Consider the following 24,867-nt stretch of genomic DNA (forward strand, 5'->3'; position numbering starts at 1 on the left):
ATAGACAGAGTGTCTTGGTAGAAACTAAGCAATAGACCCTATGGTGTGGGCACAATCTTTTTTATTTTTTTATTTTTTTTTGTTTTGTATTCCCCTGCCTGTCAGATAAATAGTTCAGTTGATACCTGTTGAACACTGTGAATGGAAATACTTGGAAGTGCCTGTATTCATTCTAAGTAAATTTTTCTATAGAACAGGTATTTTTCATTACTTTTTAAAAATTGTTAGTCGTGAATGTACAGCTACAATCCGTCTTCATTTTATTTTTATTATCACTAACAACAGTGGCATTGAGTATGGTACTTTTTTAGGTTAACATAGCTTTTCTGTTACTGCTTGTAAATATATATATATAAATATTTACATATATATGTATATATGCGGTTGCAAGATTTAATATAGTGAAATAGAGTGAAAACAGAGCTCCCATACAAAGCGGGGGGACCCAAAGAGGGAAACCGTTGCCGGCTGGAATGCCTGGGTTTATATCTGGATCATTGTCTCTCCAGCTGTGTTCTCAGGCAATAGATGATTGGCTATTTCTTTACCTCCTCTTTTTGCCTAATTAGCATTTTAGTGAGCTCTCTTTGCTATCCGATTGGTTGGCTGTGAGCTAAGTTGCAAGCCCCGTGTTTAAAGGTGGAAGCAGTCACCTTCCCAGCTAGGCTTAGGGATTCTTAGTCGGCCTAGGAAATCCAGCTAGTCCTGTCTCTCAGTTTTTCGCTTTCAACAGGGAAACCCAAGTGCTGTTGGGGAAGTTGGCTGATGACTGCTCTAACTGCTTCCTGCTGAATTGGGGCATAGTAGGGGTCGTACAGTTGAGATTTCCTCAGGAGGGGTGCCTTCGATGTCATTAACATCGGAGCAAGGGCTACCAGGCTGGTCGAGGGGTCCGTGGTGGATCTTAGTCATGGACTGCATCTGGGGCTCCATTTGAAGAACGATTCGTGGTTTTACAGCTTTGATTCTGGAAGAGACAAACTTAACAAGGAGGTTAAAGATACAGGGATAGAAACGTATGGCCTGCAGTGCAGGAGATTATATCTTTGGCACACTTCACAGGTCCTGACTATTAAGTGCTTGATAGTTTTGAAAAGACCTGGTCCAGTAAATAATAATTTGGCCATCTGATGGGTGCTATCAATGCCTAAGTGAAAGGTTTGGTGAGGGGTTTTAAGTAATTTCCATTGGTTAGCTGCAGGCAAAAGTATTTTTCCTTCTTCGGTGGCTAGCCATCCTGAGGGGAGGAAACTGTGTCCTCGTGAGGTTCCCCATTCTATTTCTCCTGCTGAGTACTGGGGCTTGGTTTTCTGGAGGGGATTACCCCATACTAGGGGTCCTTCTATAAGCATTTCTAACGGAGGGTCCTGCCTTGTGGCTCTTTTGACTTCAATATCCACTTGGCGGTTCCCTTCTGTTTCCCTTTCCTTTCCTTTCTGATGACCCCAGCAGTGTAAGACTGTCACCTCTTTAGGTTTCTGTACAGCCAATAATAATCTCCTAATGGCTTCTTGATGTTTGATAGGTGTTCCCTCAGAAGTTAGTAATTCCCTTTCTCTCCATATTGCTGTATGGGCATGGAGGACTAGGTAAGCATACTTAGAGTCTGTATATATATTTACCGTTTTTCCTTCTCCTAATTCTAGTGCCTGAGTGAGGGCTGTTAGTTCTGCCAGCTGAGCACTAGTTCCTGGAGTGAGGGGATTACTTTCAAGTATTCCGTTATCACTGACCACTGCATACCCTGCTTTTTGAAGTCCTTTTGCTACAAAGTAACTTCCATCAGTATACAAATTGAGGTTGGGATCAGTCAAGGGAACCTCTAAAAGGTCCCCTTGAGCGGCATAGGTTGAGCAATTACTTGTTGACAGTTATGTTCTGTCTTCATTGTCTGAAAGAAGTGTGGCTGGGTTAAGAGTTGCACAAGTGCGCAGTCGCAGCACTGTCCCTTTAAGTAATAGAGCCTGATATTTAAGTAAACGGTTGTCTGACAGCCACAAGTCTCCTTTAGCAGTGAGTATGCTGTTCACATCATGAGATGTGCACACAGTAAGATCTCTTCCCTGTATTATTTTAACTGCTTCAGATACTAAGACCACTACTGCTGCTACTACCCGTAAACAGAGAGACCAACCCTTTGCACTACATTAATTTCCTTACTCAGGTATGCCACGGGTTGCAAGCTCGTCCCTCGGACCTGTGTAAGGACTCCTAGAGCTATTCCTGTTTTTTCTGTGACATGTAAAGAAAAGTCTTCCTCCATTGGCAAGCTTTACACTGGAACTTGGGTTAGGGCCTTCTTTAGGACCTGGAAAGCCGCTTCTGCTTCAGGTGTCCATCTTCTAAATGGGTATTGGCTTTCTCAGTTTCCTTAATTAGTGTATATAATGGTCTGGCTATTTTGCCACACCTGGGAATCCATATTCGGCAGAAACCTGTTATGCCAAGGAACCCTCTTAGTTGCTTTAGGGTTTTGGGATGAGTATGAGCCAGTATAGGCTGGATACATTCCTCACTGAGGGCCCTGGTGCCTTTGGATAATTTTAGCCCTAAGTATTTAACCTGCTGTGAGCAGAGCTGAGCCTTTGGTTTGGAAACCTTGTAGCCACAGGTAGCGAGGAAATTTAAGAGCACTTGGGTGGCTTGATGGCACAAGGTTTCTGAAGAGGCGGCTAAAAGTAAATCATCCATGTACCGAAGAGTGTCCAGGTATGAGAGTTGGCTCAAGTCTTGGCCTAATGCCTGGTCAAATAATGGGGGCTATCCCTGAACCCTTGGGGTAAAACAGTCCAGGTGAGTTGAGACATGGTTTGAAGGATCTTCAAAGGCAAACAATAATTGAGAGTCAGGATGTACAGGGATGCAGAAAAAGGCATCCTTAAGGTCCAGGACTGTAAGCCACTCTGCTTTCTCTGGTATTTGGGAAAGCAGAGTATAAGGGTTAGGTACAGCTGGGTATAGAGGAACAACAGCCTCATTGATAATCCTGAGATCTTGCACTAACCTCCACTGTCCGTTGGGTTTCTGTCCTCCTAAAATTGGAGTATTGCAGGGGCTATCGCATGGTTGTACTAGGCCTTGGGCTTTTAGGTCCTTAATCTTTTGGAGTCCTTGTTGGACCTCGGGTCTGAGGGGGTACTGCCTTTGGTAGGGAAAGGAGGCGAAATTCTTTAGTTTAACTTGAACAGGATGGGCATTCTTTGCTCAACTATATTGTCCTTCTGTTGCCCAGACTTCAGGATTAATTCCTTCCTCAAGCAGGGGACAACAAACGGGTATTCCTTCTCCTATGTTCAGGTGTACAGTGGCCCCTGCTTTTGCTAGAATGTCTCTCCTTAACAAGGGAATGAGGCTTTCAGGCATAGTTTAAAAAGCATGTGAAAAGAGTAAAGCTCCCCAGTCACAACTTAGTGGCTGGGAGAAGTATCTAGTGACTGGCTGTCCTAGGACCCCTTGGATAGTGACAGATCTGGAGGACAGTTGTCTGGGACAGGAGAGTAAGACTGAGAAGGCCGCGCCAGTGTCCAGGAAACAGTTAACCTCCTGGCCCTCAATGGTCAAGTATACCCAGGCCTCTGTGAGAGTGATGGCATGGGCTGGCGCTTGCCCTGGGCACCCTCAGTCCTGCTGCTGGATCATCTGGTTAGTGGATTCTGACTCAGAGGACCTTGATCCCCTGGTGCAGTGGGCCTTCCAGTGATTCCCTTGACATAAGGGGCATGGATGAGAGGGCGGCTTGCTTCTACTTGGACAGTCTTTTTTAAAGTGTCCTTATAGACCGCACTGGAAGCAAGCCCTATTAGGCATTCAATTTTTCCAGCTTTTCCCTTTTCCAGAGACTCCAAAAGTCCGCTTGTCTGAGGGCCTTGACTAAAGTGGTGGTCTTTTTTTAAAATCCTGTTTGTCCCGTTCCGCCTGCTTCTCCTGATCTCTAATATAAAAAACCGAGGTTGCCAAGTTCAGTAGGGTTTCTAAGTTTTGCTCTGGGCCTAAGAGCTTGTAAATATTTTTAAAAGTATTTCCAGACATATTGTTTCTGTTAAGACTTCTAGTCCTAGGTTTTGTAGTTATCACTAAATGATGATAGTTATTGCTGTGCTTCTCAATAATTAGGTCGACAATTTTCTTTGTTTTTTGGGGACTATTTCTTGTTTTTCTTTCACTCATCAGATGCTTCCTTAAGTGCTTATCATATGTGTTCTAGAATTCAGGGCAAATTTGTGTCCTTCTGATGTTTTTGGGTTTTGTTGTTGTTGTTAATGGCAAGTGTTTTTGCTTAACACAGGAAATATTTTATATCAGACCAAACCTTCCTGCCTGTAAGAATCTTCTGGTTTATTACCTGTTTTTCTGTTCTTGTGGATGGGTTAGAGGGTAGTACCCTAGGAAAAACAGGCAGTTTAATGAAATAGGAATACTCACTAAACATTATTCTATCAGGTATCATGCTATTACAGTATGGTTCATATTAAAATAATGTTGTCTCTTTTCTTCCGTGGGGTGGGTGTTTTGTTCTATCTTATAAAATAAACTATACTAGAAAAACTAAAACCTGTGTACTTTCTGGCCTGCTATTGTGATGTCATTTATATATGATATGATATATTTGTCTATTTTTGACCTACTCATGCAATTTTTCTGAAAAACCTGTATGATCATAGTATTTTAAAATATGAATCCCTTGGCTTCCATGACATAATATCTTGGCATTTTCTTATGAGCTGCTTTTAAGTCACTCTGATTGAGTCTTAAAAAGAAAAAATATAACTCATTCTTACTCCACTAAATCAATGGCTGTTTTATTTTATTTTTATATTTTTAATTGATGCAAATATTTGTACATATTTATGGGGCATATGTGATATTTTGTTACATGCATGAAGTGTGTAATGATCAAGTCAGGGTTGGGGTATCCATCACTTTGAGTATTTATCATTTCTAAGTGTTGGGAACATTTCCAGTCCTCTTCTAGCTGTTTTGAAATATACAATACATTGTTGTTAACTATAGTCACCCTACTCTGCTGTTGAACATTATAACTTACTCCTTTTATCTAACTACATATTTGTACCCATTAACCAACCTCTCTCATCACCTTTTTTTTTTTTTTTTTTTTTTAGCTCTCAAATATGAGTGAGAACATAGGATATTTGTCTTTCTGTGCCTGGCTTATTTTGCTTAATAGAATGACCTTCAGTTTCATTCATGTTGCTACAAATGATATGATTTCATACTTTTTCATGACTAAATAGTATTCCGTTGCATATATATACACCACATTTTCTTTTTCCATTCATCTAAATCAACACTTAGGTTGATTCCATATCTTTGCTGTTGTGAATAGTGCTGCAATAAACATGAGAGTCCAAGTATCCCTTTGGTATACTGATTTTTTTCCTTGGTATACTTGATTTTTTCCCAGAAGTGGGATGGCTGGATCATATGGTTGTCCTATTTTTAGTTTTTTTTTTTTTTTTTAAATAAATCTTCAATGCCTATTTTAATAATGTAAATTTTTAAGAAAATCTATTTTTCAACTTCCTATTCTGACTCACTGATGTGTTTATTTCTAAGTCACAGTTATGGTAGCTTTTTAATGGCTTTTACCAACTGGAAGGACAGATTGCTCTGTATTCCTCTTTTCTAAAATGTTTCAGGCTAAATTCAGACTTACTCTTTTTGCCCTTACTTTAACATTTCTTATCTCCATTTCTCTTATATTTTCCTTCAGCTTGATCTTTGACTTTCCTTTTGCTTGTTTTCTGTTAACTTCCCATCATTCCCTATTTTCTCTATTATTAATAGTTCTTTGAAACTTAACTTTTTAATTGGCCCCTTTTCTTAAACTTGCTCTTCTTTATCACTTAACTCCTTTTGAATGTCACACTGTCATAAAAAGCCCTGTCCAAATTTATATTCATTACTACAAAGTGACTTCCTTTCTCAACTCAATTGCACTATATGTGTATTAATACTACCACTCCGTTAGACACCTGGAATTAAAACTCTAAGTCATATTTGCATTAATCTTATCGTCTGTCTTCAATCATTTTCTAATTACTGTTGATACTTTTTCATGTAATGTCTCCGCTGTCTTCCTCCTCCTCCATATTTCATAATTACCACTACCATATTCTAGATCATATCATCTCATACCTAGATAATTGAAACTTCATTCTGACTGACCTTTCTCTTTCTGTTTTATTTTGCAAATATCTGTGAGCTTTTTCTAATACAAAAACTGTAGGTAAATACTAATATTAGACTGATGGCCTTATTAATTAATTCCTCATTTATGTAACAAATATTTGAATGACCATTATCTGCCAAGCAAGCTTCTGAGTGCCGGACATGCAAACGTGAACAAAACACATTCTGGTCCATGCTCTCTTGGAGCTTACGTTCTAATAGTGGGTAGATGTTGGGAGGGAAAGAATAGAGATCTGACAATGAACAAGGTAATTCTGGTTTCTGATAAAGACTGTGATGGATAGAATGGGAGGTATAGTGGGAGTGTTAGTTTAGCTTGGGTGCACATGAAGACGTCTCTGAGCTGAGCTATAAGGGCGGTTGAGACCAGCCAGACTGGGAAAGACAGGGGAGAAGAAAGTAGATAAATGCTGGAAAACATTTTAATAAGTGAGAAGTTTTTCATGCCTCCTCAAAATTAATAGACACAATAGTCTTTAACCTTTATGTACAGATAAGAATTCAGTTTTTGGTGAAAGTAGAATCTCAGGCATCATGGGGGAAGATATGGATTATTAACAAATGGAGCTGGGAAAATTAGTTACTGTATATAATGTAATTCTTTGCTGGTTGACTTTCTTGAAGACCATTGATGCCTGTGGGACAGGAATTATGTTGTCTATTAAAACTGATATAGATGAAAAAAGAAAAGTTCTATCATTGAAGTAAATTTTTTCCACTTAATTTTTAGTTTTCTTAATCTGTAGTTTTTTTCTCTATTCAAGATCAGCAAAGAGTTTGTTTTTGATTTATATCTGAACTTATATCTGAAATTTTCCAAAAGATCTATTTATTGAGATATTGAAATAATGAAGTCAAGTTTCCATATTTGATAATTAGATACTAAATCTCATACTGTCCTGACATCTCAGGCTGCCAAGCATAAGACATAAGGGGCAGGTTTGGTCCATAGCCTCTAGACTGTGGCTAAATCAGGCAATCACCAGAAAGATAAGAAAAAGAACTAATTGTATGCATAGGTCTACTGACAGTAAAGATGGGACCAGTAGCCTTGAATTTAGTTGTGTTCTTAAAGAAGTGTGGATTTTAGAAATTTCCAGCTTCTTCATTGTAGGTTCTTGATTTGGGCCTTTGAGAATCTGAAGTTTGATTGGATATTAGGTTTCTTTAGACATTATAGTAAGTTATCATATTCTGCATGTGAAATTATATTAGTTGGTGATCCCCATGGCAACATAAATTTATTTCTTTAATGTTTGCAGGGAATTTATTGTTTGATTTTTTTTTTTTTTTTTTTTTTTTAGAAATTATGTCCATTATCCACTCTGTTACTGGTTATATGATCATGCATATGTTTGAATTATATGTTGTGTTAATGTTGTGGCTTCTATCATATGCTTTGTAGGAAAATAGTTATTCATCCTCTGTGCCTCTGGTCTGCTTCAACTAAATTTGACTTGAGAGTTGGCTGTTAGCTGTAGGCATCCAGTGATGTATGTCCTTTTTAAAGCTGCTTTGCTTGTTTCTGAAATTTTACCCCATTTCCCAAACCATCTTGTTGCAGGCTGGCAAGTCTGTGGCACTTAAGATAGATACTTGCTCAATTCCTTTTCCTTTCCCTTTCCCTTTCCTTTTCCCTTTCCCTTTCCCTTTCCCTTCCTTTCCTTTCCTTTTTTTTTTTTTTTTTTTTTTGACAGTGTCTTGCTGTATCTTCCAGGCTGGAGTGCAGTGGCATAATCATAGCTCACTGCAGCCTCAAACTCACAGGCTCAAGCAATCCTCCCACCTCAGCCTTCCAAGTAGCTGAGACTACAGGCATGTACCACCACACCTGGCTAACTTTTTAATTTTATTTTGTAAATATGGGATCTCCCTATGTTGCCCAGGCTGGTCTAGAATTCCTGACCTCAAGCAGTCCTCCTGTCCTGGCTTCCTAGAGTGCTTGAACTATAGGACTGAGCCACTGTGCCAGACCTTGCTTAAATTCTTGACTTTTATGCTTCCTTGGGCACTATTTCAAATTTTTAATAGCTTATGATTTTTTTTTTCTTCTCAGGGGAAAGTATCTTCTCTAAACAGTTTTATTAGGACTAGGGATCTTGTTACCTGGTATGGTATTATGGCAAAGGAATACCCAGTAGACAAATAATGATGCTGTTAGAACCTTTCACTCAATAATGAAAAATAAATTGTATAGCCTATATTTCACCTGAATCTGGAACAAAGTGCTTTGTGATGTTATCTGTATTCCCAGAGTCATGTGGTATTTACTAGCTTTACGCTTGTTATTTTTTTAGTTTGAATGATTAACTTATCAGTGTCAGAAGGACTAAAGTAAATATTGATTTTTTGATAAAAATATATTGAAATAAATAATGCGCTTAAAATGACAGCCTTCCAGTAAACACTCATCAAGCATATACTCTGTGTAAAACACTTTGTTATGTGCTCTGCAAGATTCAGAAATAAACCAGATGTGGGGCCGGGCGCGGTGGCTCACACCTGTAATCCCAGCACTTTGGGAAGCTGAGGCAGGTGCATCACCTGAGGTTGACAGTTCAAGACCAGCCTGACTGACATGGAGAAACCACGTCTCTACTAAAAATACAAAATTAGCCAGGCGTGGTGGCGCCTGTCTGTAATCCCAGTTACTTGGGAGGCTGAGGCAGGAGAATCGCTTGAACCTGGGAGGTGGAGGTTGCAGTGAGCCGAGATCGCATCATTGCATTTCAGCCTGGGCAACAAGAGTGAAACTCTGTCTCAAAATAAATAAATAAATAAATAAATAAATAAATAAATAAATAAACAAACCAGATGTGGCTTTTGACATAAAGAATCTTTGAGGCTGTGTGGGAGTTTATATCCTTGTGGAAGGAACCTCCAGAATGACCTGCCTGGCTTTTCCTACAGAAGGGCAGAGGTCACCTGAGACACTGGGTGCCATCTTGAGGTCTTGAAGTTGAAATTCATTCACTGGTTTAAAAAAAAATTTTAACAACTAGTATACATACTGGTTATATTTAAAGGCTGTTCTTAATGTTTATGCTTGTTTAGGTTTTTATTTGAACTTTTCTTATATTTGTTAATGTGGACTCTTGTTATTTTCTCTCTAGTTTAATAGAAAATGGTCAGCTTGAAATTGTGACAGGTGGCTGGGTTATGCCTGATGAAGCCACTGCACATTATTTTGCCTTAATTGATCAACTAATTGAAGGACATCAGTGGCTGGAAAATAATATAGGTATGTATTGGTATATTCTTTATTTGGGCTATTTTGGACAGTTAATTTTGGGGAATGTGAGTGAGTCTCTGTCTTTTTTTTTTTTTTTTTTGAATAACTATTTTCCCGGTTATTATTGTTGAACAGTTTATTCTTCTTTAATTTATGATATTTCTTAGCTCATAAACTGTGTTACATAGATTTACTGTAGTCACTTTTAGGATCATCTACCTCGTTTAATGTATTATTTATCTATATTTTTATTGGTTTTGGGATTTTAATTATATGTTAAGACTTGATGATAAGAGGCAAAAACCTAATTATGGTAGCTTAAGTTTTTTTTTTCCAGCAAAAAAAGGAAAGAAAGATATTTGTTATGTCACTGAGTGTTACAGAGATATGTTAGCTGCAGGTATGGCTGCATTCAGGGATCCAGGAGACTTAAATTATATTGTCTGGGCACTGTATCTTTGGGTTCTGCTTGTTTTGCTGGGTTTCTTTACAAGGTGAGTAAGATGGCTCTAGGCAGCTGAGACGAATTTTTCCAACCTAGCAACCAGGAGTTCTCTTTAAAATACTTTATCTAGTTGGCCCAACTTGAGTCAGTTGCTTATGTCTGAGCCAGTTACTGTGTCCAGAGGTATAGGAGTTCAAATCACTAAGGTCTAGTCATTTTGGTGGAAATGGTCTTGGGGGAAAGGGAATTGTGGAGAGCAGGGTCAGCTGCACCTAAAAAGCATGAGAATGGGTCCTCCATATGAATGGCCCCATGGAATGGGTCCAGTTCAACAGAAGAATTCTGTTTCTACAAGAAATGGGAAAAAAGATGCTAGACTGATAGAATCAGATATCCACTATAAAAACTTGGGACTAATAGAAAACTGTGATATTTAATATTTACATTTTGTAACATGGTATGTAAATCCTTTCAAATATTTTATATCTCAGTGTAATAATGTAGTTTTTTATGTAAGTATATGTGTTTTTTGTTGAAGTTATTTTTAGATATTTCCTTATTTTAAAAAATTGTCTTTTAGGGATAAAATTCTTCTCGTCCCTATTAATTTTTTCTTTACTTTTTATTTTGAGATAATTGCAAATTTGAAGCAATGTGTAAGAATGCTGCAAAATATTCTCATAAACCCCTCACCCAGATTTACCAGTTGTTAACATTTTGACACATTTACTTAATTTTTTCTATTTCCATGTTGTTGCAGTGGTGCTGGTATTTATTATTATTAGAACCATTTGCAAGTATGTTGCAGGTATCATGCCTGTGTAGAAAATAGTTAGTATAGCAGGTCTGCTATCCTTAGAAAGGCCGTGCTTACAAGATTGGCCCTTGGCTAGTGTCTGGGAACATGGATATCCTAACAATAAGAGTGGCTCACTGATTTTAATCTGTTTGTGTAAACAATGTAGTTTGTGCTAAACAGTTGCATTCCTTCTGGGAGTCTGAATTCTTAGTATGTGCTGAACAGAGGATGCCTACATGACCAACCCCCAACACTGGACACTGAGTCTGTAATGAGTTTCCTGGTCAACAACGCTTCACACATACTGTCACAGTTTCTTGCTGGAGCATTTAAACACATCCTGTATGACTCCACAGGGAGAGGTTGCTTAGAAGCTTGCACCTGGCTTCCTCTGGACGTACTCTCTGTGCTTTTTCCTTTTGTGGATTTTTTTTTTCTCATTTCAGTGTAATAGATTATAGGTATGAGTACGACAATATGTCGAGACCTGTGGTTTTTCTTAACAAATCACCGAACCTGGAGGTGGTCTTAGGGACCCTCTCTACACAATGCCCTTTTCCTTAAATACTTGATGTGCTAATCCGAGAATATTCACTTCATAAACCTCAGTTATGAATGTTTTTTATGTTTTTATTGAAGTATAATTTACATGCAGTGGAATATATAAATCTCAAATGTAGAGGTCAGTGAGTTTTAACAGATGTACATACCCATTTAATCTATACATTTATTACCCAAGAAAGGTCTCTCATCCCCTCATCTTTCCCCTTGCAGCCAACTGCTCTTTGATTTCTGTCATTGTAGATGAGTTTTGTTTGAAGAATAATTTATTAATATATGGACTCACATAATATTCTTTTGGATCTTGTGTCTTTTGCCCAGTGTAATTTTTTCCTTACAACTTTATTGAGATTTATTTTACAAATATTCATAGATTTGTGCAACCATCACCACAGTCTATTTTTAGAACTTTTTTCAACATCCCCCAAAGAAACTTTATACCCAGTAGTAGTCACTCCCCTTTCTAGCTTCACCCTTCCCTGCCCCAGTCTCAGGCTATCACTAGTCTTTCTGTATATATGGATTGGACTATTCTGGACATTTCACATAGATGGAAGCATGTAATGTATGGCCTTTGGTGACTGGATTCTTGGCATAATATTTTCAAGGCTCATCATGTATTATAGCATATATCAGTGCTTCATTCCTTTTATTAGCTGAATAATACTCTGTTGTATGGATATACCACATGTGTTTATCCCTTATTCAGGTGATGGGCACTTAGGTTGTATCTTTTTTGGCTACTAGGAATAATGCTGTTATACACATTTGTTTAAAGGTTTTTGTATGAATCTATCTTTCTTCCTAGGGGTAGAATTGCTGGGTTATATGGTAAAAATGTTTAGCATTTTGAGAAACCGTGAAACTTTTCCAGAAGAGCAGTATGATTCTACCTTCCCACCAGCAATGTGTGAGGTTTCTACTTTCTCCGAATCTTCACCAACATTTTTTACTGTCTATCTTTTTTATTGTAGTCATTCTAATATGTGTGAAATGGTAATCTCATTGTGATTTTGATTTGCATTTTCCTAAAGACTAGTGGCACTAAGAATCTTTTCATGTGTATATTGGCTGCTTATAGATCTTTTAAGGATAAATATATATTCTAATTATTTTCCTGTTTTTCAGTAGAGTTATTTGTCTTTTATTGACTTAGAATTGTTTTTTTTTTTTTTTTTGAGACAGAGTCTCGCTCTGTCGCTCAGGTTGGAGTGCAGTGGCCGGATCTCAGCTCACTGCAAGCTCTGCCTCCCAGGTTTATGCCATTCTCCTGCCTCAGCCTCCCGAGTAGCTGGGACTACAGACGCCCGCCACCTCGCCTGGCTAGTTTTTTGTATTTTTTAGTAGAGACGGGGTTTCACCGTGTTAGCCAGGATGGTCTCGATCTCCTGACCTCGTGATCCACCCGTCTCGGCCTCCCAAAGTGCTGGGATTAGAGGCTTGAGCCACCACGCCCAGCCAGAATTGTTTTTATATATTCTGGATAAAAGTTCTTTGTTGCATAGTGACTTACAAATTTATTTTTTCATTCTGTGGTTGTCTTCTTCACTTTCTTGAAGGTGTCTTTTGATGCACAAGTTTTAATTTTGAGGAAGTTTTTCTTCTGTTTCTTGTGCTTTTGATGCCATAGTAAGAAACCATTGTTTATTCCCGAATTATGAAGATGTACTCCTGTTTTAAAAATAGTTTTATGGTTTTAGCTATTACATTTATGTCAGTGATCTATTTTTAGTTAATATTTGTATATGATGTGAGGTAGAGTTTCATATTTATTTTTTGCATGTTGATACCCAGTTATTCCAATGCAACTTGTTGAAAAAGATGATTCTTTCCTCACTGAATTGTCCTGGCACACTTCTTAACAGTTAGTTAAGCATAATTATGAGAATTTATTCCTGGACTCTCAGTTCTGTTTCCTTGACTTATATTTATGCCAGTACCATACTGTCTTGATTAGTATAGCTTATAGTAAGTAAGTAAGTAAGCTTGACATTGGGAAGTCTGGGTTCTCCAACTTTGTTCTTTTTTTAAACTTGTTTTTTCCATGCGAATTTTAGGCTAGTTTATCAATCTCTGCAAAAATATCAGCTAGGATTTTGGTAGTGGTTGTATTAAATCTGTAGGTCAATCTGGGTGAATATTGCCATTTTAACAATGTCACATCTTCTGATATATCAACATGGGATGGCTTTCTATGTAAGTAGATCATTTTTAATTTCTTTCAACTGTGTTTTATAGCTTTCAGTGTAAAAGTCCCGTGCTTTTTTTATTAAATATGTTCCTAGGCATTTTGTTTGTTTTACTGCCATTATAAATGGGATTGTTCATTAATTTCTTAATTTCATTTTAGGATTATTCATTGCTAGTATGTAGAAATACAATTGAGTTTTGTATAGTGATCTTATATCCTGTCACCAGCATGAAGTTTTTGAGATTCATTCTTGTTGTGTATGTTGGTAATCCATTTCCTTTTATTACTGGGTAGTATTCCATTGATAGTCCAGTTTCCTGTTGAACATTTGGGTTGCTTTCACTTTTAAGCTACAGTGAATCATACTGTAATAAACATTTGTGCACAGGTCTTTTTGTGGGCATGTTTTCATTCTCTTGGAATGAAATATGTACTAGCACTAGAATTGCTGGACTTTAGGATAAGTGTATGTTACAGCTTGTGTGAACTTTGAAAGAGTTTTCCAAAGTGGTTGTACTATTTTATATTCCACCGACAATGAATTCGAATTCTAGTTGTTGGACATTTTTGCCAATGTTTGGTGTGTGAGTCTTTTTTCTTAGAACCATTCTAGTTAGTATGTAGTAATATTTCACTGTTATTTTAACTTGCACTTCCATGATGATTAATGATGCTGAGTATGTTTTGTTGTGCTTATTGGCCAGTGGTATACCCTATTTTCAAGTTTCTAAGTCTTTTGCCCATTCTTTTTATTTGAATTGTTGCCTTTTTTTAAAAATATACTTTAAGTTCTGGGATACATGTGCATAACATGCAGGTTTGTTACATAGGTATACAACGTGCCATGGTGGTTTGCTGCACCCACCAACCTGTCATATGTGTTAGGTATTTCTCCAGTGCTATCCCTTCTCTAGCCTCCCAGCCCCTGATGCACCCCTGTGTGTCATGTTCCCCTTTCTGTGTCCATGTGTTCTCATTGTTCAACTCTCACTTATGAGTGAGAACATGTGGTGTTTGGTTTTCTGTTCCTGTATTAGTTTGCTGAGAATTATGGTTTCCAGCTTCATTCATATCCCTGCAAAGGACATGAACTAATCCGTTTTTATGGCTGCATAATATTCCATGGTGTATATGCACCATATTTTCTTTATGGTGCATATACATATGGTTCCAAGTCTTTGCTACTGTGCATAGTGCTGCAATAAACATACATGTGCATGTGTCTTTATAGTAGAATGATTTATAATCCTTTGGGTATATACCCAGTAATGGGATTGCTGTGTCAGATGGTATTTCTGGTTCTAGATCCTTGAGGAATCACCACACTGTCTTCCACAATGGTTGATTTACACTCCCACCAATGGTGTAAAAGCATTCCTATTTCTCCACATCCTCTCCTGCATCTATTGTTTCCTGACTTTTTAGTGATTGCTATTCTAACTGGGGTGAGATGGTATCTCATTGTAGTTTTGATTTGTATTTCTCTAATGACCAGTGATGATGAGCTTTTTTTCATGTTTGTTGGCTGCATAAATGTCTTCTTTTGAGAAGTGTCTGTTCATATCCTTCGCCCACTTTTTGATGGGGTTGTTTGTTTTTTTGTAAATTTGTTTAAGTTCCTTGTAGATTCTAGATATTAGTCCTTTGTTAGATGGCTACATTGCAACAATTTTCTCCCATTCTGTAGGTTGCCTTTTCATTCTGATAATAGTTTCTTTTGCTGTGCAGAAGCTCTTTAGTTTAATTAGATCCCATTTGTCAATTTTGGCTTTTGTTGTCATTGCTCTTGGTGTGTTAGTCATGAAGTCTTTGCCCATGCCTATGTCTTGAATGGTATTGCCTAGGTTTTCTTCTAGGGTTTTCATGGTTTTAGGTCTTATGTTTAAGTCTTTAATCCATCTTGAGTTAATTTTTGTGTAAGGTATAAAGAAGGGGTCCAATTTCAATTTTCTGCATATGGCTAGCCAGTTTTCCCAACACTATTTATTAAATAGGGAATCTTTTCCCCATTGCTTGTTTTGTCAGATTTGTCAAATATCAGGTGGTCTTTATATATTTTGATAATCTTATTCTTGCATGAAGGCATTAAATCTTTTTGATGAGCTTTCCAGTTTTGTTAGCAAATGTGCCCCCTTTATAAAATTTTGGATTTTTCTTATATTGTACCTTTTCCTAAGTTTGCCTCTTACCCTCCTTTTAACAAGTACTGCCAAGAAAAACTCTAGCAGGACCCTGGGTTCCTTTTTAAGTCTCTCCCTTGTTCTCACCTCCTTTCATATCAAAGTTTTTAAAAATATAGTTTACAGTCTCTCTTTTCTACATTATTCAGTCTCAGTGATTCTTTATTCCATTGCAGCTAGGTTGTTACCCCTGTGGATCCAATGGTTTTGATGTGGAAAAGATCACCAGTGATGTGGTATAATTGTTAAATTGAATGGACACAATAAACTCTTTAACATCACTACACTGTCTGATACTGATTTTTATCTTTTTTGTAAGCTTATTATGTCCTCATTATTTGGACAATACGTACTCCTTTTTTTAATTTTATAACTTTTGATGTAATTTTTAACTTACAAAGGTGACATCATAGTACTTGGGAAGGACTCCTATGTATCTTGTACATTGATTCATATGTATATTTTTGTGAATCATTTGAGAGTAAGTTGGAGGTCCCCTGTACCCTTATCTCTAAATACTTCATTGCATATTTCCTAAGAAATAAGGACACTTTTATATGTAAATAGAATAAAGTTATTAAATCAGGAATGTTAACAGTGATACAGTAGGACAGTTTGGTCCACAGATTGTATTCAGATTTTGTCAATTATTTCAATTGTGTCTTTTATAAGAGCCGCTTTTACCCCCAGCCAGTCAAGAATGGAATCCATGGTCCTACATTGCATTTAGTTGTCCTGTCTCTTTAGTTTCCTTTTATTTGAAACTGTTCCTTAGTCTTTCTTTGGGTTTCTTGATCTTTATATTTTTGAAGAGTAGAGCCACTTTTGTAGAAATTCTATTTGACTTTGTCACTTTCTTCATGATTGGATTCAAGTTATTTATGTATTCTGCCTATCTACCTGTTTGTGTGTCTAGTTACAGTATCACTGCAGTAATGTGATGTCCCGTTGTCCTCACTGCATCATATCAGGAGGCATGTAATGTCTCTGTCCCAGTGCTTGTAATAATAGGAACGACTAGTTAGGGTTTGTCTGCTAAGTTTCTCCACTGTGTTAGATTTTTGCCCTTTCTAATTAATTTGTGGGAGGTACAATGGGAGTGAATATTCTTTTCCTCAGCCAACTCTCATGTTTTTGTTTTAGTGTCCATTGATGATTTCCTAATTCCTTCTATAATTGCTAGTTGGCATTCTACTAAAGAGAAGAGCTTTCCGTCTTATTTTCTGTTTATTTATTTATATCAGTATGGGCTCATAGATTGTTAATATTCAGTGGATTATGATGCATTATTTATTTTCACTCCTCAGTTGTCCCAGATTTGGCCATTGGAAGCCTCTTTGGTCTTTTCCTGAGTTATTTTAATATGTTCCCATGATTCCTTGACTGTCTCTTTATGACACAAGAATATATTCCAGGCTTATCATGTACTTTCCTGGCTTCAGCCTTGGAATAAGCTATTTCTTTCAGGTTTTTCTTTCTTTGTAAAATGATTGGTATGTAGAGGCCAAGATCTGGGAGCTAAGGTGTGGTCATTGGTACTGAGGTTTTATTGCATCTAGGTTCTTCAGGTGCACTGAGTTGGGAAATTTGTGTATGTTTGTGAATATGCATATAGATACCTATATCTATATTTTTATATTTCTTTACTAAAAACCATAAGTTAGTACCAATATTTCCTGTTGTAATGCAATATCATAGGGTACATTCCAGTCTTCTACATTTGTAGTTACTTACAGTGAAAATCCTGGCTCCCTTGTTCTCATTTTTCAGTCTCAGAATACATGAAAGCTACCTTCGGAATTATTAAATCCATGCTACCACAAAACCCAAAGTTACTAAATAGAGTTCAATATTTCTTTTTAGTTTTTGGATGTAAATATGTGAAATGCAGAAATCTTATGTGGTCAGTTCTTTTAGTTTTGACATACACTCTTTTTGAGTTTTGATTATATACTCTTGGTCCCCTATAGATCCTGACTTTTCCTTATTGTCCGTTACTGGCTCCCCATCTCTGTGTTCTTCTTTAGTATGGTTTACAAAGTTCTCTTTGCTGTCTTGTGTGTTACTTTGTGTTATACTTATTTGAATGACAGCCTCTGCAACTAGAGTCAAGATCTAATTTAACTCGTTTTTGTAACCCTGGGGTCTTTCATCATCTTAGGTAAGGTGCTTAAAAGGTGTTTGAATGAAAAAAACACACACAGCAATATTACTTATGTCCCTTTTTAAGTTGTAAGTAGACAGTTTATTTGAGAATCCCAAATAATTAAAACATCAGATTTTTATAATGCTAGATGAACAGTCTTATTAATTCTAACCTGTACATTTTTTATTTTTATTTTTATTTATTTATTTATTTTTACATTTTATCCTCTGTGAAATTGAGATGTATCTGTAGTCAGTAGTTTGCATTATTGGTGTGAGCCAGCTGTGAGAAATCACTGGCCCCTTTCAAGGCAGAGTGAAAGCACCAGCTTCATAATGTCTTAAGATTTAATAAAATATGGTATAATTATTTTGGCCAGTTCTGCCACTGTATCATAAGATGATTTGGGGCTTTTGTGAGGTGTAAAAGACATACTAAAAAATCCTTAATGTTGGGGTTGGGAAATGTAAGTTGAAATGAGTTACGTTACTTTTCTTTATCGTCTAATAGTTCCAGGGTTATCCAGCTCCACAGATCACAGGACTGTGAGATCCTTCTAGGAAGGGCCCTGGTCCTGTTTATTCTCTACCTCTAGTTAATGGCAGTGGCTTTATAATAGGTAAAAGATGTTAATGGCTAAAAGATGGCAGTGTTTATTTCAACTCTAACTGATTAATTTCAGTGAGCATCTCCTGCCTATGTGGATAGGCAGTGGCACAACCCTCCCTTCCTGATATCTTGCTGGGAATACTTGGCAGAGGATAATGCTGGGTAGGTCCTTGGTCTGATATCTCTAGGAGACTATACAACATTGATGAATCTGAATGTGTTATGACTTCTTTTTATTTCATTTATCAGTTAAAAAAATAACACTTATCATCTTTATCCACAGGAGTGAAACCTCGGTCCGGCTGGGCTATTGATCCCTTTGGACACTCACCAACAATGGCTTATCTTCTAAACCGTGCTGAACTTTCTCACATGCTTATCCAGAGAGTTCATTATGCAGTTAAAAAACACTTTGCACAGCATAAAACATTGGAGTTTTTTTGGAGACAGAATTGGGGTATGTAGGGTTTGATGAAAGCTGATCCCACTTGTCCTAGATACTGTTTCACAAGGGTTATGAACTCATGCCACTGTGGGTTTTGTTCTCTGCCAGTCTTGAAAAATCAGGTAACGTAAAGATACTCACTCTTGTAATTATTTTTCCCATGTACCTGTGTCAAGATTCTTTTAAGTAATAATGCAGATATTTATAGAGCATAGGAGAATCTTTTTATGACTAAAGAAAGTAGATAAATATGAGTTAGTATTTTGCCAATAATGCTTTCTCTTGCTTCTGTTTTAGAAAGCACATGTTTTATCACAAATTTGAACATGCATTAGAACTGATACCAGTCATGTATCTTATATTCAGCCAGTTTTCCTTCCTTCTGTCTCTCTTGTCTCTACATCTTGTAAGAATTGCCTTTTAAAGCCTTAATCCTGTCCTCCTAAAACAGCCCTAATATCAAAATGCCACCTGTTTTCACAGTGTGTTCTGTGGCCACGCAGGCATTCTAAGGATATACTTCTGCAGTTCTTTATTAGGAGAGAGGAGACAAAGTCTAGGCCTCTTGGGAGGCCTTTGCCTTTCTCAACCCCCATTTAATTCAGACCACCTTATTTTCTATTTATCGAGCCTTTATTATGGGCCATGTATTATGTTACCTCTGCTTTATATTCATTCTCATTTAATATTTTTAATATTACTACTTTTTTATGGTGAAGAAATGGAGGCTTAGATATGAGAAGCCATTTGCCAAAAATCATATAGGTCATACATAGAGAGCAGAGATTTGAATCTAGTTCTGTGTAGTTCCTGAAGCCCAGGCTCCTCACCTGTGTCATTGTGTTCTCAGTAAAATTTCATCTGAAAGAAATATTTTGTTTATAAAACAGTGTTTGAGAAATTACTGCATTACATTATACTTGTTTTCTTGTATAATCTAGACACCTTAAGTGTTTCAGAAAAATCATTTGTAAATCTAGACAGTAACTTTCTTATATGTACTCCTGTTTTTTCAGTAAGGAAAGCATTGGCTATATAGTTTCTTAATTCTAGAAAATTAAACCTGTAGGGAGAACAAGAACTTGTAGGGGATTGCATTCTGTGTAGTTTGATCAAATGCTAAGGAGCATACTAATTTGAAAAACAAAGAACCGTTAATTTGAAGAATCCCTACCTAAACAATTGTCCATAAATATCAGTTAGTAAGAAATTATTGAGTACTTAAATATTTTAGTGCTTAAATTTAATATTTAAATATTGTGCTAGGAAGAAATACTGAAAACATCCTTGCTTATAGGGAAATTCCAGTCTAATTTGATAAAATACAGATACAGCCAAATGTAGCAGATAAAATTAAGTATGTAAAGTAGCTACAAAAGAGTAGAGCATAAGGAGAATTAGTGGGGTATGGAGTACGTCCTTATCCATAGGAGAGAAGAGTTTTAGGGTTTGTGACAACCTTTTGTGATGACTATATGCTCATAGCAAGCATTAGTGACCAGCATCTACAGTGTCACAGTTTTGAATATGATTCAGTGAAACAGCTGACAGCACTGAAACACATAGATTTTAATAATTTTAAATTTGGAAAATAACGGTTAATTATTTTAACTAAGTTGATAAAACTGGAATATTCTAGGACTTACCTGATACATTTGAACATGTTGCTTTTTAAAAAATGTTTTCAAATTAAGTTGAGCTTGTTCATGTGTTCCAGTTCTTAATGAAGCAGTTGTTTTCACTTATTAAAAATGTAAATTTTTTTTGGTCTTTCTGTTACGTAAGCAATACATACTCATTGCTGAATATTGGAAATCCATACATAAATAAAGGGTGGAGGTTATTTAAAAGCTCAGGGTCATATTCACAAAGATAGCTTTTAACTACTAGTTAGGTCCTCCAGTCTCACTTGTTGATAGGCTTCTCACCTCTCCAGGCCAGTGGTATCAACATGTGATAACATTGTAATTTTAATTAAAAGTAATTCTGCATCAGGAATCAGAGCTCATTTTCCATATCTTATTTGTTTTGTTTTTAGTTTTGTTTCACTTTCTGAAAATTACTTTTTCTTTTCCTGTGCTGCTTCGTTGGTAAAAAGTTCCATTGACTAACTCATTCTTGGTAAACATGGGGCGAGATTGTAGATTCTTCTGGGTTGTACATCCTCTCCTCACCATAAGAGGAAATTTTCTCCAAGAGCGAATTTCTCCAGTGTTTTTATAAGTCTATGTTCCACACTTCTTCCTTTGTTCTTCCATCCCTTTTTTACTCTCTTCTTCTCACCCAGTCTCTGCAGCTAATATCATGGTATCTCTCAGTGAATCCTGTTACCTGAATTGGGAACAGATATGGCAGGAACTGGCAGCTAGGGATGGACGTGGTTTTGGATGAGCCAGTTGTAACTTTTACTACTGTTCAGTTTGTATCCCTCCAGGTCAGCTGGCGCTGGTTCATGGTGAGGCTTTCCTGTCTCTGCTATGCTTAGATAGAAGAGGTAGATAGAGACTGAGATGTGTGAGTATCTTCCTTCAGACAGGTGGCCATTAAATGGCGCTGGGGTATGTGTTATGGAAGTTAAAGGGGCTGCTGATTTAGAATAGAGCTAAATCAGCATACTTTGTGTAAAGTAATGACATTTTGAATATTTTTTGGGAAAATAGATTTTATAAATGCAGGTTTGTGTGTTGGCTCTTTATTTTAGATCTGGGATCTGTCACAGATATTTTATGCCACATGATGCCCTTCTACAGCTATGACATCCCTCACACTTGTGGACCTGATCCTAAAATATGCTGCCAGTTTGATTTTAAACGGCTTCCTGGAGGCAGATTTGGTTGTCCCTGGGGAGTCCCCCCAGAAACAATACATCCTGGAAATGTCCAAAGCAGGTATGAAAATGCGTATTTCATAAGACATCGTCTTGAATAAAGTAGCCACTCAGCTGCTAGTTGCTGAAGGGTTGAACAAATGGGCTTCAGTAGCCAACATTATCCTCATTTGAAGTATTCATTCAAACCAGATCTAAAGCAACTTAAAAATGCCAGAGCCTTGACTATGCCTGTTATGTGTTACATTTTAATGGAAAGTGAACAATACTGGATCAATATACAATGGATAACCTATAATACACTATTATTACCATCTCCTTTGCCCTCATTATAAAAGCCTTCTACTGTGTTTGATTGATTTCATATACTTTTGTTGATAATAAAACTTCTGGTCCCTATTGTACAAATTGGTAAGAAAAGCAATTCAACTGCAAAAACACATTTATTGAAATGGAACACATAAAGAATGTAATTATCTGTTCCCTTAATAACAATTTCAATAGTAGTGAATGCTTCCCAGCTCTGGTGTATACACATCTTTGCATCATTCTGATGTTTTTGACTTATAGTAAACTTTAATTAGGAATATTTATACTTAAATACATTTAAATAAAAATCAAAGGTATGAATCATTTCTTTAGAAGAAAATTGTGCTAATGATGGAAGCATTTCATTAAACCAACTTACATGTAGTTTCTAATATTGGTACTTTTAAGTTTAATTTCTTCACTTAAAAATTAGTGTATTAAAATAAAACATTGTGGTGTAATATAAAAACACTAAACTCTGCTAGGAAAATAATACAGCCCATTAAATAAATTAAATAAATAAATTTTTGCACTATTAAATCAGCTTATTTTAAAAAGAGAAGTCACTTAAAAAAATGTGTGTTAGGAAGAAGGTGAAATGAGATCTTTTACCTTCAATGAGTCCTTAGAATCACAAAGGAGATACTCTTTGTGAGCCTTTCGCCGTGGCAGACATGAAGGTGTTTTAGCATGGCAGCCTTCTTAAAGTCATGGAGCCCTTCTATCAAAATCTGACTTTAATAGTTGTTTAGAAAAACTGCCCAAGGTTACGGATTGACTTGGTTTCATTTTCTTGGTTCCTACAGCCATGAGAACCAGTGAGGAATTCAGAAAAACCTGCTTTCTAGTTAGGGTTGCGCTAAGTAGGCATAAGAGAATAAGCCAGTATATTGTGTGGCAGAAGGTGTAATGAAAAGGAAGGGTTGAGTGTGGGGGCATCCTAGCCTGTGTAGGTGGGCAAATAGCTGTTTATATTTACAGGTATTTACACTACTCTCTGCTCAGGTGACCAGGGATGGGGAAGTTCTTACAAGTGAACCAGATGTTTCAGCTGGGGAGTCCCAGTGCATTCATAGTATTGTGAGCCCTTTGTTATTTTTTGGGGGGGTAGGGGAGTTGCTGCTGAGACTACCTGAGGCACATTATTGAGGAAAAGAAGGCTTTTTAAATAATCCTTTTGTTATGTCATCTAACCTTTCAACAGTTGTCCTTCAGGATGATACCTTGTGCTCAGTTAGTTCCAGTGGTTCTGAAAGTGATTTCCAGGCACCTGGGGGCATACTGTTGAATGAATGAGTCTATATAATACTTAGAGATTTTTTCTTTTTTAACTTCTTGGCCAGGCGCAGTGGCTCATGCCTGTAATCCTAGCACTTTGGGAGGCCAAGGTGGGTGGATTGTCTGAGCTCAGGAATTCAAGACCAGCCTGGGCAACATGGTAAAACCCCGTCTCTACTAAAATACAAAAAAATTAGCCAGGCATGGCGGCGTGCACCTGTAATCCCAGCTACTCGGGAGGCTGAGGCAGGAGAATTACTAGAACCCGGGAGGCGGAGCTTGCAGCAAGATCACCCTACTGCACTCCAGCCTGGGTGACAGAGCAAGACTTCTCTAAAATAAATAAATAAACAAACTTCTTACAATTCTTGAAATGTTAACTCTACTGGTTAACTCAGATCCATATATCACCTTGTTTTTGACCTGATGATAAACTGAGATAAAACATAGGCATTCCAGCTTATTGGCCGCTTTCAAGCTCCCCACTTTTTTTGAGACAGATTCTCTTTCTGTCACCCAGGCTGAAGTACAATGACACAATAGCTCACTGCAGCCTCCATCACCCGGGCTCATGCAATTCTCCCACCTCAGCCTCCTGAGTAGCTGGGACCACAGGTACATGCCACCATGCTCGACTAATTGTTTTAAAAAATTTTGTAGAGATGAGGTCTCCCTGTGTTGCCCAGGATGGTCTCGAACTCCTAGGGTCAAATGATCCTCCTGCCTCGCCCTCCCAAGGTGCTGGCATTACAAGTATGAGCCACCATGCCTACTAGCCCTGTTCAACTTTTTAATGTCCCAAAGAAAATGAAATTTAACTATAATGTGCAGATGACATCTTTTGATATGTCCGGCTCAGCAGGTTCTTCTACTTTGCAAGTAAAGAAATATCATTCTTAGTCAAGTTCATTTTTGGTCAAGTACTATATATTTTAAGTTGGCCTTTTCTATTGACCGTCACATGATTTGATGTTTTAGGTATTTTCTTTTTCTTGGTTACAGTTAAGTTGACATTTTTTACCTGGTAAAATAAATCGGGAGCAAATTGCATCTGTATGTTTTCAAATGTGATGTTGAGTCAATTGATTTGTTATTGGTTCACCATATATTTAGTGAGTGTCTTCTTCCTGCCAGGCATTACAGGCTGGTTACTTGGGTTTCCCAGTGTTGACACTTTCTGGACAGGCTTGAGAGTTAGGATAGATGTGAAGTGTTAAAGGCATGCCATTGACGTTTGTGATTTCTTTTCTCTATATGTGTTTTACATGTATATAATACAAGATATTGCATATCTGATAGTAAACCCTTTTTTATGCTGGCTGCCTAGGAAATCTAGTTGGAGCTCAATTTTGTCTTGTATCTATGATTTATATATTTGATTTTTTTTCTCATTTTTTTTTTTGGTAGCCTTCTTTCTATGTGGAATCTCATTCTTCATGTATTTTTTATTATAAGTAACCTGAAAGTGTTTTGGCAAATGTGGAATGTTAGCAAATTACTAGTAAAGATAAAGTAATGTGCTAATGTCAGAAAACTAAGCATTATATGTTACATAAGGACACTGTGGTTATATTTTGCTCACCAAGGTATTATGTTGCTGCTAAAATTTTATATTTGCAATGCATTTTCAGAGAT

The 24,867-nt window shown here is 37.0% G+C and overlaps 1 protein-coding gene across 1 annotated transcript in view; it reads left to right on the forward strand.

Annotated features, from left to right (window-relative positions):
- The window catches only part of MAN2A1 (mannosidase alpha class 2A member 1), a 174,990-nt gene that overhangs the window by 56,968 nt on the left and 93,155 nt on the right, over positions 1-24,867 (forward strand). The window contains exons 5-7 of the mRNA XM_025387988.1: positions 9,324-9,451; positions 18,657-18,830; positions 21,520-21,706. Of these exons, the coding sequence (XP_025243773.1) occupies positions 9,324-9,451; positions 18,657-18,830; positions 21,520-21,706 (489 nt within the window). The remainder of the gene's footprint in view (positions 1-9,323; positions 9,452-18,656; positions 18,831-21,519; positions 21,707-24,867) is intronic.

This window comes from Theropithecus gelada, chromosome 6 (genome assembly GCF_003255815.1).
Source record: "Theropithecus gelada isolate Dixy chromosome 6, Tgel_1.0, whole genome shotgun sequence".
NCBI lineage: Eukaryota > Metazoa > Chordata > Mammalia > Primates > Cercopithecidae > Theropithecus > Theropithecus gelada.